General features: G+C 36.2%; 1 protein-coding gene across 1 annotated transcript; it reads right to left on the bottom strand.

Annotated features, from left to right (window-relative positions):
* Positions 1-843: 843 nt before the first annotated feature.
* LOC137713562 (protein neprosin) lies at positions 844-4,773 on the bottom strand. The gene is made up of 7 exons (XM_068452873.2): positions 4,061-4,773; positions 3,657-3,743; positions 3,338-3,550; positions 3,071-3,235; positions 2,850-2,903; positions 2,572-2,718; positions 844-1,500 (listed from the first exon to the last, which is right to left on the bottom strand). Exons 1-7 carry the CDS (start codon positions 4,517-4,519, stop codon positions 1,123-1,125), a joined length of 1,503 nt encoding a protein of 500 aa, XP_068308974.2. The 5' UTR covers positions 4,520-4,773; the 3' UTR covers positions 844-1,122.
* Between the last annotated feature and the right edge of the window lie 7,905 nt (positions 4,774-12,678).

The following is a 12,678-nucleotide window of genomic DNA, read 5'->3' as shown; positions in this document are numbered from 1 at the left end:
ACCGGATTCTGTCACTGCCGTTAGGAATATTCCGTTAGACTTAACGGAATATTCTCCTTTCTTCTCCGGCGAGACGCCGGCGCCGGCGACGGCGCCGGAAAACTGGGTAATTTTCAAACCTTGTTTTCTCCTTCGTTTTTCAACCATTTTTCACGTTCTTTATACCAAAATGAAGCTTAGGACTAGTAGAATCACGTTAGACTAGTTTTAAGGCCTAAAAGTTGCTAGATCATACCTGTCCACGACTTCAAAGTTCGGCCAACTTCGAACCTAGCCTTCCCGACGTCCAAATTCACCCAACGAACTACTCCGAGGCTCCTTGGGACCTCACAAGCACAACTACAAGCTTAGAAATTCCAAAAACAAGCTAGTTTAGGTTTGCATGAACAGTGTTCAAATCGGACCTCGTGATATCGACGTGAAAATGGTGTTTTCCTTACCTGAAAATGGCACCTTTGAACTCCTCTCAGCTCCACGAACACGATGGTGGTCTTAGTTTCTTGATTGGTGAAGGTTTGAGTTGGGTTGTATATATGGTCCGTGTGTTTGTATGAAGAAGAAGAAGAAAATGGCTCGGGGAGGAAGAGAGAGAGAGAGAGAAGACTGAGAGACAGAATGAGGGAATGAGGGAGGGAATCCCGGGAAGAAAAAGAAATACATGATTGTGTGTGGTCCCACAACCCACACAACACAACATTTAACGTACACAAACAAACTAGGGTAAAATTGTAATTTCAATGTACGTTAAAATGAAATTTGGGACGGGATGTTACAATGCTTATGTACTCTCATTTCTCGTGGAAAAAAATTGAAGTAAGAAAGAGAGAAACACTATGGAGCCAATGCAAAACTACCAACACTTTTTTTTATAAGAAAACTGGAAAATACAACAAAAACCCTGCTCTGGATAAATTCTTAGGTGCAAACGGCCAAACTACACACACAAAGCACCCCCACACTCCTTATATTTTGGTCCTACCCATCCCCTTTTGTCTGGTGCCTTATACAGGCGTCCAAACACAAAAATCTCCCTCTATTATGAACTAGAAAGAAAAAAATAACCAATACCTAAACACAAAAAAATAAGAAAAATAAACAAAAATTACTATGCTGTTATTATATTCATGGACACCTCACGTTTCTTCCAGGACCACCGTAGTAAAAGTAAGTTCCCCACACATTATTTCTTCCCTGTCTTATGTCATAACAATTAGGGTGATCAGCCAGGAGGTGGAGATTTGTAAGCGGGAGCAAATTGTTATCCCAATCTACAACCTGCAAGTTTCTGAAATAAGATGCTTTTCCAAACCCTGCTTCTGCAAATTGTCCACTCCCCATTTGTGTAGATGTGTGGTATCCTCTAGATCTGCTATTTACAATTTCACCCCCAAATTGCACCATGCTTGCATGGCTCCTCAGGTGACTGAACAAGAATGCTGGCCAGTATCCGACTAGGAGCCCATTTCCAAACTCTAGCCACCAGTGTCCATGCTTTGGATCCTGTAAAATTTAAATTAAAACATAATTACATGTTGATTAACTTTATTTTAGAACAAAATGATTGTGATCAATAAGTTGTTTTTGTCTTGCAATGTTTTCTCGGACTGAATAATGATGGGTTTAACTTTTTGTCACTTTTTGTGGGGGTTGATATGATGAGTTTTTGTCCCTTACTTGAAGAGTTTTTTCACTTCTTTTTCATCTTTTTTCATCCTTTTCATCTTTTTTTAATTTATTCAATATAAACTCTAAAAATCCAGAATCGATATATACGGAGTAAATAGAGGTGTATGTGCAAGCGGAAAGAGAAAAACTTATGTAGGAGAAAACTGTAATTTTAGGTGATAAAGCTTCCAAACCTAGTTGGAGGAGACAAACCAACGTTTAGCATAATAGAAAGCCCCTCCTTTGACAGGAAACGATTATAGTATTTCATTCATCAACACAAATAATTACTATAGTCAATTAAATATATTAGTTCAGTGACGAATAAATTGATTCAAAAACACACAATTTGAGTGAAACCCCTATGTAGAAAAGCCCTTCTAAGGAAACGAAGTTGATCCAAGTTGGGTGGCCTTGGGGAAGTTAAAGAATCTGAGTCTATAAATAAAAAAATAATGGAGGAAAATAAGAAAGAAATTGATGTCAATTGAAAGGTGCGGTTGGCTTTTTTCGCAAGTGGATTAGATGATGAAAATTCTAAAAGGAGTTTTTTTCTTTTTTTTTTGGCAACCTTATACCTTAAGGTAACAAACTGAATTTTCATGGTAACAACAACAATAACCGAGTCTAATCATATTAAATGAGGTATGCTATATGAATGTTAAAACGCTATTACGTTTGGTTTACACCAAATCTTAATTTTCATAATAAATATAAATGAATTTTTTTATGTAAGCTATAGAGAGAGAGGATAGAAGTTGAGTGCAAAAAAAAAACATTCTCGGGCCAACTTAACTAATCTTATGCCTGTATTTTCATCCTATATTGATTTAAGTGTAATTTTGTTGTATTTAGATTTGAATATTAAAATAATTAATTATGTGAATGTTGACTTGAAAAACTCACCTTCCAAACCATCAAACCAATATCAAATTGTCTGCTACCATAAGAGGACCTTGGGGAGATTGCTGCTCCAATTGCAACCTTGTTATTTGTTTGGACAAATCCTGAGCAAAGCAAGTTGTAGCATCCAGTTGCTTGATATGCATCTGTCTATAAACATATAATGAAGCATCAAATTAGTACTAATTGTACTTATTTCCTCATAATTTATGTCTTAATTCTCCATGCAGAAGAGAAACAGAAGAATCTAATTAGTAAAAAAATTAATTAATAGAACTTACTGTCCAGTATGTAAAGAATCTTGGATAGTTATCTCCATATAACTCTGGACTAACCTGGAAAAAAAATTAAAAGGAAAATCTTAAATTTGGCGATTAATAAACACGAAATCATAAGTTTTTATACAAGCAATTTAAAAAAAATAATAATAATTTTGAAATATACAAGCAATATTAAGAGAAGAAGTATGAACACGACGATATCTGCTTAAAAGGACATATACCTGCCATCCAGCTTCAATGGTGTTTAAATCATTGCCAAAAGAACCAGAGATGACCCAAATCTGTGATAAGCTAAATTCATACTGATCAGTGACACGTGGCGCCCACACATTGACGCTAGCCTTTGCTCCATAGTATTGATCCCCATTAACAAACACAACTGCATGCTGTAAAATTCAACCCAATATAAAGTGAACATATTATTGTGTAGTTTTGCTCGCCTAATCCTTCATTATTCTCATTATTTTCGAATGAAAAAAATGACTAACCTCATGGCCACTTCCTGAGGAGTCTCTCCTCACATGTCTTATCGGCTTTCTTCCGAATCTTTGGATGGAGCTTGCTCGTAAAATGTCTTTCTCTCCGGTCCGCCGGATCGGAACTGTTCCTTGCGGACATGATTCACCGGAGTCTGCCCATACCTGATAGCTCTCTCCCACTTTATCTGTGCCGTTATAGCTTTTGGGCCTGTCCGGTTCCTCCTGTAAAAGGAAAATCACTGTCGTAATTAGTCCCCTAATTATAAATTTACAAGTTAATGATGACAAAGTTGAAAAGGGTTATTGACATATTGTTCTTGAAAATTACCAATGGCTTCTTTCCTTTGAGCTCAGGATGATCAAAAGCTGGTTGGAGATGAGATAAAACACAATCTATCACATCACCATCTGGACTCTGCATCGAGAAATAACAAAAATCCAAATCATTAAATCTCAAAAAAACCAAGAAAATGTCAATGACTATTTACTCTAACGACCTATTGTTTTCAAATCTCATACACGACAGTTATTTATTATTATATATTTGGCTTTCGAATTCAACCTCTTAGTTTCTCCTTATGCACTAATCTGCTTGTCTTAAAGCTAAACATAAAGAGACGAGTGCAAAAAGAAAAAAAAAGGAGTGCGAAAATCTGTTCTCCACAAAAAACCGAAGACAACAAGAAAATCAACATTTGCATTGAATTCACTATCAAGGACAAAATGTGGTGCCTGAATAGTCTTGACAGCAGGCTTGTTGATCTTCCTTAAATATGATTGGACTTGGACCCCGCTCAACTTGTTGACAGAGCCGGTCCGAAAAGTCTGATTGGCCGGGGAGGGGTGGCGTAGGCCAGAATCCGAGACAACTGGGTGGGACAATGCAGGAGTAAAGAGAGAACAAGAAGCAACAAGAAGTAAGAGAACAAGAAGCATGGAGACGAATGAGAAGGAGTTGGAGGTGTGAGAGTAAGTAGGAAGAGCCAGTTTAGAGGAATGTCTGGGTTCGAGTGGTGGAGTAGGTTGTCTGTGTCTTGTGTTTGGTACAAAAACAGAATCAGAAGTTTGTGTTTGGTTGCATTGGGCTGGGTGTCTTCTTGTTGTTGTGTAGTGGGATTTCACATTCTTCTGTTTTGTCCATGGGAGTTGTGGTGGATTAGGATTATAGTCTTCTTCTCCTACTCCCTTCATGTCCTTACAAAACAGAAGCAACCATCAAAGATGTGAGAGAGTCTTCTGCTGCCACTGCCTACCCAGCTAAGTTGTTCACTTGACTCACTGCCTTTGCATTTCCAACATATAAACAACTCTCTCTCTCTCTCTCTCTCTCTCTCTCTCTCTCTCTACACATCTTCTGAGGAGAGAAGATTCTTGGGTTTTTGTGTTCTGACACCTAAGAAAAAATTTCAGGCACGAGGGGATATTAAAGGAGAAATGCGAAGAGCACTCTCTCAAAGCAAAGCAAGGTGTTTTATCTCTCTGTCACTTTATTGTTTAACGTTAATTTTTGAGCAAATATTATAAGATATTTTGCTGAAAGCATGATATGTCAAAGAATTCACAGATAATTTTAATTTAAAAAAAGTCTGTTAGCATTTCTCATATTAAAATAGGGGTGATAGGTGGGGCTGTACTTCCCCACGTTTTAATTCCTTTCACAAAGAGGGACAAGAAAGTTCAGGTTGATTTACAATTTTACAAAATAGTGAAACATGCAACTGCTTGAGACTTGAGAGCTAAGCCAATTATACCTAACAAGCGACAGCCTCTGGAGTCTTTGCCCTTCTTTTTGGCTAAAAGAACTTCGTTGCTTCGTAAATAAGCTTCTCAAAACTTCATTTCATAGTCGGAGTCTGAACCTTTTGAATTTCTATTTTGAAGAAACGGATCTAACTACTAGTGTACCCGATTGTTGTTTCACCTAATTACTAAGTATTTTTAATGACAACTTTATTCTGAATGCTTATTTTTCAATTTTCATGTGTTCAATAAAATAAGGGTATTGAATATTCCAATTTTTGACTTCTTATACGTTGACCGACATATATGAAATCAAAAAATTGCGTTTCATACTAAAAATTGTAATTCAATATCTATAAAATCAAGAATCTAATCAACTGAAGGACTAATTGATACCGTACCAGTCTTTTTTTTTCTTTCTCCAATTCATAACATACCGGAGTTCCTTCATTCTAAGTAAACATGACATAATATTATCAATGGTTTAGAGGAACACTAATTACAAATGAAGTAAAAAAGTCTCTTTTCTTTTAGGGGAATGCTAGTTAGCTTCCTCACTTGCCTTTTTTCATTTGCTTTTCACACTCAATAAATGATATAGGAACTTATCTTACACCTAAATCTATGCAATAGTTGTGATAAATCATTAAATTATCCAACCAACTCATTAACTAATCTTTCCAGTAATACCCGTAGTTGAATCCCCAACTAAATCATTAAATTTTCCACCAAAAATTGACATATAATTAAGAACATCAGTGAAAAGAAAAGAAAGAAGTTTTAAGCACAATTAATACATAGTTTTAAATGTAAGATAAGTTCGCATAATATTTATTGAATGAGAAAGATAAATAAGAGAAAACGGAAAAAATAGCTAGCATTCCTCTTTGTTTTTATAATTCTGAAATCTCATTCCATATTTGGCCCTTGCAGCATCTTTCAAGTCTCATAATTTCACTTCTTTTTATCTAACTATAATAATGTTCTGAATGTTAATAACGCTGTTGTCAACAGTTGCCACTAGGAGGAAGTGGAACAGTTGGAATGCATAAACAGCCTTACATTCTCAAGTCCCTTGTATATTCATCATTTCAAATTGGACCATGAAACTTAATTAAAAAAAAAATAGATAACTTCTTTTGACTAAACAGACTTATCGGTAATCTAAATATTCCTGAATTACTTATTAGTTATGACAGAAAAGAGAAGAAAAAAAATGTTATTGTAATGGAGGAGGATTTTCTACCCTTTTATTCTCATCCATTTCCATCTCTTTCTCTCACACATTGTTTTTTATCTTATTATCTCTATAAAAAAAATTAATATAAGATGTTGACGTGGCTTAAACGTGACCGTTCAAATAAGAGGGCATGAAAGGGTAGAGAGATTAGGAAAGTAGAGAATCCTCCTCCTGTTGTAATTGGTGTGAATTCAGATAAGATTAAATGAAAATTTGAGAAATAATTCTACAGCATGTGGTTCTTGTGCTCTTACAGCACTTGCTGAATTTGGTTTGTTTATTAGAGCAACTTTATCCTTAAAAAATACGCTGGCATTCAGCTCATTTAATCCATTCAATGAACAGTGATTGACCTCAATGAACAGTTAATTGGCCAAATGCATCTTCATCTCTAAAAAATACGTTGGCACAAATACATCTCTATCCCTACAAAATGCGGTGACACCCACCCCATTTAAAATATTATTAATTTTTTTTTATAAAATATTAAAAAAAATATTTTTAATTTTGGATAAGATTTTTAACCAATCTTGTCATGTCACATGTCATTATCTGAAAGTACTATTTTCAATAAGATTTTCAACCAATTCTAACACGTCACGTGTCACTATCTATTTACAATAATTTAGCCAAGATTTCAATCAGATTTTCAACCAATCTTGTCATATCACGTGTCATCATCCGAACGTATTATTTTGTGGATAGATTTCCGATAAGATTTCAACCAATCCCGAAGCACCACGTCTCACTATCTGTTTACAATAATTTAGCCAAGATTTTGGTAAGATTTTCAACCAATCACATAGTACCACGTGACATTGTCCAGAACCTCATCCTTTCTTTTTTTGTCCATATAAACCATACATCCATCCTCATTCATACACCAAACTCAATACTTCTGTTTTAGCTCAGACTCTTTCTTCATCATTTTTAAATCTTAAGTTCTTACAATGTCTTCTTCAAGGAGATTGTATGAAATCCATGAGCAACAGAAAAAATTGTTGGCACAACAGGAAGAATTGTTCAATCTAGAGGAAGGTGGAGATGAGGCTTTCACAATGGAAGAGGATGAGGATGATGAACATAGAAGCCATAGGGTCTCACATTCCAGTCGTGTCATGGAAGCTGTGGATCATATATCCAAACCCAAACGTGTCGCAAACTTGGATAGAAAGAGGGAAAGACGAGGTAAAGATCTCTTGGAAGATTATTTTATCCCCAACTTTTTATTCCCTAAATCATATTTTTAGACGTCGTTTTATAATGCAACAAAGTTTGTTCGATAAAATCATGAGTGCTATTTGCAACCATGATCCATACTTTGTGCAAAAAAAAGATCCCTTTCATGTTCTAGGTCTTCTTTCTGAGCAAAAAGTTATTGTTGCCTTGCGGATGCTTGCATATGGAGCATCTGTAGATTAAGTGGATGAGATAGCGAGGATGGGAAAATCAACTGTTTTGGAGTCCTTGATGCGGTTTTGTTCCGCAATCAAAGCCCTACACACCAATGAGTACCTCTGGAAACCCACGCCAAGGGATATGCGAAGGCTTCTGAAGAAGGGTGAGATGTGAGACTTTCCTGGCATGATTGGAAGTATCGACTGTATGCACTGGACCTGGAAAAACTATCCAAGTGCGTGGCAATGAGCTTATGCCGACAGAAAATGAGCCAAAAGTATCATTTTGGAAGCGGTAATTTCATTTGATACATGGATTTTGCATGTATTTTTTGGTGTTCCAGCAGCTCAAAATGACCTTAATATCGTGGCCCAATCTCCAGTGTTCAACGAGATGTTGCAAAGAAAAACACCGAGAGTCACATATTGGATGAATGGCCATAAATATGAAGGAGCATACTACCTAACAGACCACATTTACCCAAGGTGCACAACGTTTGTCAAAACAGTGCCACATGCACAAAGTGAAAAAGAAAAACGGCTTCACAAAATATCAAGAGGAGTGTAGGAAGGATGTGGAGCGTTGTTTTGATATCCTGAAGCTCGTTGGGCGATTGTCAGGGTTACTGCAAGAATGTTTGATGTCGAGGCTCTTCGATCCATCATGATGACATGTATCATTCTCCACAACATGATTGTGGAAGATGAGTATGATTATGATGTTGTCGATGAATACGAGCCAGACATGATGAAACTCAAGAACACATATCTATTGTGCTCATGATCGCACCGAAGATCTCGTGCAACACGAGCCATTGGAAGGGGATGAACGTTACAATCAATTGATCGTTGAGCGATACACTTCAATGAAACTACCATACTGGCACTTAAGCCGTCAAACAGACTTGATTAAGCAACAGTGGCGATTGCAACAAGGTGAAGATTAAAAGGAGCTTGTGGTGGAAGAATAAAGTTCTTAGCTTATTTTGTGTGTTTTTTTAGTTTATTTGGTGAGTTTATGTAATTTTATTTCATGTGTTTTTTTTTTAAGTTTATTTGGTGAGTTTATGTAATTTTATTTGGTACTAAAAATAAATAAGAAATTACATAAAGTACATAAAAAATAAATAAGAAATTACATAAAGTAATATAAATAAATAAGAAATTACATAAAGTACTAAATATAAAGATGAAATTAAATTAGTTAGGAAATAAATAAGAAATTATACGAAGTTTAAGGAGTTAGAATCTTCATTGCTAGGATCTGTGTAGCTAGAACCCCCTCGACTTGTTTCCTCGTCTCTTGCACGCCTCATTTCGCACCATGTCTTTTTTTTCCGATGTCCAAAAATATTTAGAATTCAGAGACATTTCTTCTAGAGGCTTGTTCATAGTGTCACGGTTTGCTTGAGCCATCATTTCTTCTCTAAGCATCTGGCTTTCTCGATTAAGTATTTCTCTTTGTCTCTCATTAGCTGTATCACTTCTCTTAATAGCTGCTAAGATTGCTTCCATAGTCGCAGCTTTTGCCTCATCTCTAGCCGTTTCCCGTGCCATGTTTAGTTCACCTTGGCGAGCAAGTTCGTCCATATATTTTGTGTAGCCATTTTTGGAAGAACTCCCTTTTTTCTTTGCCGCCTTTTTACCTTGAGGCCTTAGGGACCGATGAGTCGGCTACATCTCCAACACTTCTTCAGGCGTCCCTTCCCTCTCTTCAAATGTGCCGCCTTCCTGTGTGGCAATGTCTGCTTTTGGCGAACTGTGTAGATGGATGCCGTGCATGACAACTTCTGGGCCAATTGGCACAAGTTTGTATCTGGGACTATCTTTGATAACATCCCAACATTCCCATTTGGTGAATGATTTGTTGTTGTTCTTCACATTGTAGAATGGTTGTACTTGTAGTGTCTATAAAATGTGGGATAAGACAATATTATAAAATGCGGGTGTAACACAAATAAATAAATTAAAATATTGATGTGGGTGGAATACATATCAATAAAAATATTGTCAACTGATCCGCTAAACTTCTCCTACTACTCAAATTAATGGGCGCATGAGATAGAGTGTTTTTCCAACATGTAAAGGATATCTTGAGTTTTTTTCCAATGACCTTGAAGACCTTGACTACTTCTTGTGCGATCTCCAAGCTTATCGCAAAACGCTTCCGTAATTTTACTCCATATTTCTCACAAGTCCATCTCATTACCTGTAAGAGGGTCATGAGTAATTTGAACCCAGTATTGACACAACGTAACATCTTCGATGAGCTTCCACGTAGTCATTTTTTCCACAAAAAAGTATATGAAAACTTTGGTTGAAAGTGTTGAAAATATTGAAATGTGGTGTACGGTGGAAGATGATGGTTAGGTATTTATAGAAAAAAAAAAATTTATTTCTTCTGTATTTTCAAACAATTTTTAATAATTTTTTGTTAATTTTTATTAAGTTATTTAATCTGGACCGTTGATCTAAGGATCAGACGACCCAAAACGCGCCACGTCACTAGTGGTTGGATTTGAATTTCAAGTTTTTTTTACCTTTGGAAATCCAATAGCCAGAACGAGCCACATGGCATCCTGTCAATCCCCTCTGTTGCGCCTACACATGCGAGCCTTGCCCCATTTTTCTTGTTGGTAACGCGTGGCCACTCACGCGTGTTTTCCATGTGCCTGGTGCAAAAAAAATCCGGACTGGCCTATAACATCATGCTGACGCCAGTGTAACGTCACATGGCCCAACACGTTTTCGGCCAACCTAGAAGCTGGCTTAAGCTAGGTGCCAACCTATTAGGCTCGACTGGAGTGTTTTTGGGGGGTGCCGACCTTTTTTTTAGACTTTAGACCAACCTATATGGTTGGCCTGGAGTTGCTCTTAAATGGTCAATGCTTTGGAATTCATCCAAAAAATGGACAAGGCCAATGATGTGGTTTTAAGTTTTTAACTAGCTACAATTTTTTTGTTACAAACGATATATTTACTCTAAGCTACGCTAATAAAAGTAAGAACAAATTGATCCGAAACACAATAAATCGAAGAGAAAAATCTTATCTGCCGGATGAATCATGGGTTCAATATCTTTTTCACCCAGAACAGATCAAATTTATTGCAATATTTACTAAGGAAGACGATGCATATTGATTAGATGGGTCCAATCCTGCAATCCATATATGAATGTCACGATCATGGATTCATGGGTAGCTGACGCCTAAGGTCAAGCATGTCAAAACCTCCTATGCCGACAATTTGTCATATTGCTAAATTCATAGGCCTCCAAGAGACAAAATGGTAACATGTAATAACTGTTGGAATTGATCGTCTAACTAACAGCATCCTCAATCTTGATGATTAACCCTAATTCTTAGAGGGAGATGTTAGGATCAATTACGGATGTAGAACTAAGTTTATTTTGATCATTCATGTCAGTGAAACACACGAAATATGACATAATGATCTACCCATTTGCATGTACAATAGTAACGATATGCATCTATAGCTAATGTAATCACATGTGCGAAGGTTGTTTCTTACCATTCTTGTTAGTTTAATCTAAACACTATAATATGAGTTATACAAGTAATTAAGGGCCACATGTATACACCAATCTAATGTGTAATCATATTAGGCTCAAAGTCTCTGAAGTTTGTGTGTGATTATAACAAAGCCACATAATGTTATTAATTAGTTTATGCGTTAATTATACTGGAAATAATAAATTGGTTTATACTTCAAAATGTGACATTAATATATATTCATGTTATAACATGAGTGAATTCAATAACTTCACCTAACCATATTAGGGGTACTCTGAAAAATTGCCGTTACCATACTTTCTTTTAAAGTCGGATTACCAATCATAATTAAAGTTAGAAGATTCCTATCTACACCTAGTAATTTTGAAATTAACCATGAAGATATGAATTTTTAGGGCACTAGATTGTGGGAGGCAGAAAGGTATGGGACCTTTACCCTGGTGCTTTCGTTCTCTTTCTAGGGAAGCAATGGTGCTTGTCACTTTCAAATGGTCCTCCCGACTCCTTATCACTGTTTGCCAATTATACTCTATTCTTTGAATTCTCTCTTCTTTTCATAAATGACCCTCCACTCACTCGCACTCCCAACAACATCTGCAGCAACCAGTTGAGACTTGGGAATATATATATTGGTCCATCTAAGCCACGCTCATTAAAAAGCAACACCTCCACATTCTAGATTATAATTAAGTTGTTCCCATGCCCCTCCTTTTGTAAAGCTGGCCTCTCAGAATAGATTCCAGACCCACAATAATATTGAGATACACACACACACACATATGTGAAAGGAATACAGTTTTTTAATTTTTACATGGTTGAATATTTTGAAGTAATCGAAAAGGTTATAAGATCTCTTAAGGATGGATTATATTATATAATTTTAGGGTTCGTGATTTGTGCTGATAATTCATAAAGTTATTGTCATTTCATGGCATAAATTATATAAAACTGTAACTTTTTTTTCAGGTGCATAATACTATGTCACTTGACTTGGAGTGAAAGGCTGCCATTGCGATGCTTTATGAAAGAGAGCACCGACTGGCAAAAGGAAAAGATTAATCACCATGTAATTTTTGGTAGAGCTAGCTAAGCTCGGATTATGCTGGGATTTGCTCTAAATCTTCAAGCCTGGTGTGACTGGGATGATGTGAAGTTGCATTCATCATCTGCTGTTTGTATAGTTTGTAGCAGAAGGCACGCACCAGCTGGTAGATTCTCTTGTGAATTGTGAACATGTCGTTTCTAAAGAATGACAGAACAATATAATATAATCATAATTATTCAATGATTAAGAATGCAGGTTAAGAGAAGGGAGTCTTATATTTTGCACCATTTTGGGTTCAGTTTGAGAATCCCTATTTTTCTAAATATAGGCAAATATGTAGAACTCTAAAGTTACAAATTCTTATATCTTGACCTCTTCATCTGTCTGGTTGTCAA

The sequence above is a fragment of the Pyrus communis genome, chromosome 14 (genome assembly GCF_041283825.1).
Source record: "Pyrus communis isolate YQ-2024b chromosome 14, ASM4128382v1, whole genome shotgun sequence".
In the NCBI taxonomy this organism is placed as follows: Eukaryota; Viridiplantae; Streptophyta; class Magnoliopsida; order Rosales; family Rosaceae; genus Pyrus; species Pyrus communis.
This window is presented reverse-complemented; position numbering and strand designations above follow the sequence as displayed.

Bases quoted from the DNA above. Each gene is read 5' to 3' on its own strand.
- LOC137713562 (XM_068452873.2), bottom strand. From the start codon at position 4,519: ATGAAGGGAGTAGGAGAAGAAGACTATAATCCTAATCCACCACAACTC. The intron at 3,551-3,656 runs GTAATTTTCAAG...TTCCTTTTACAG, and splicing joins TCAAAGGAAAGAAGCCATTG to GAGGAACCGGACAGGCCCAA. The intron at 2,719-2,849 runs GTAAGTTCTATT...ATATGTTTATAG, and splicing joins GATTCTTTACATACTGGACA to ACAGATGCATATCAAGCAAC.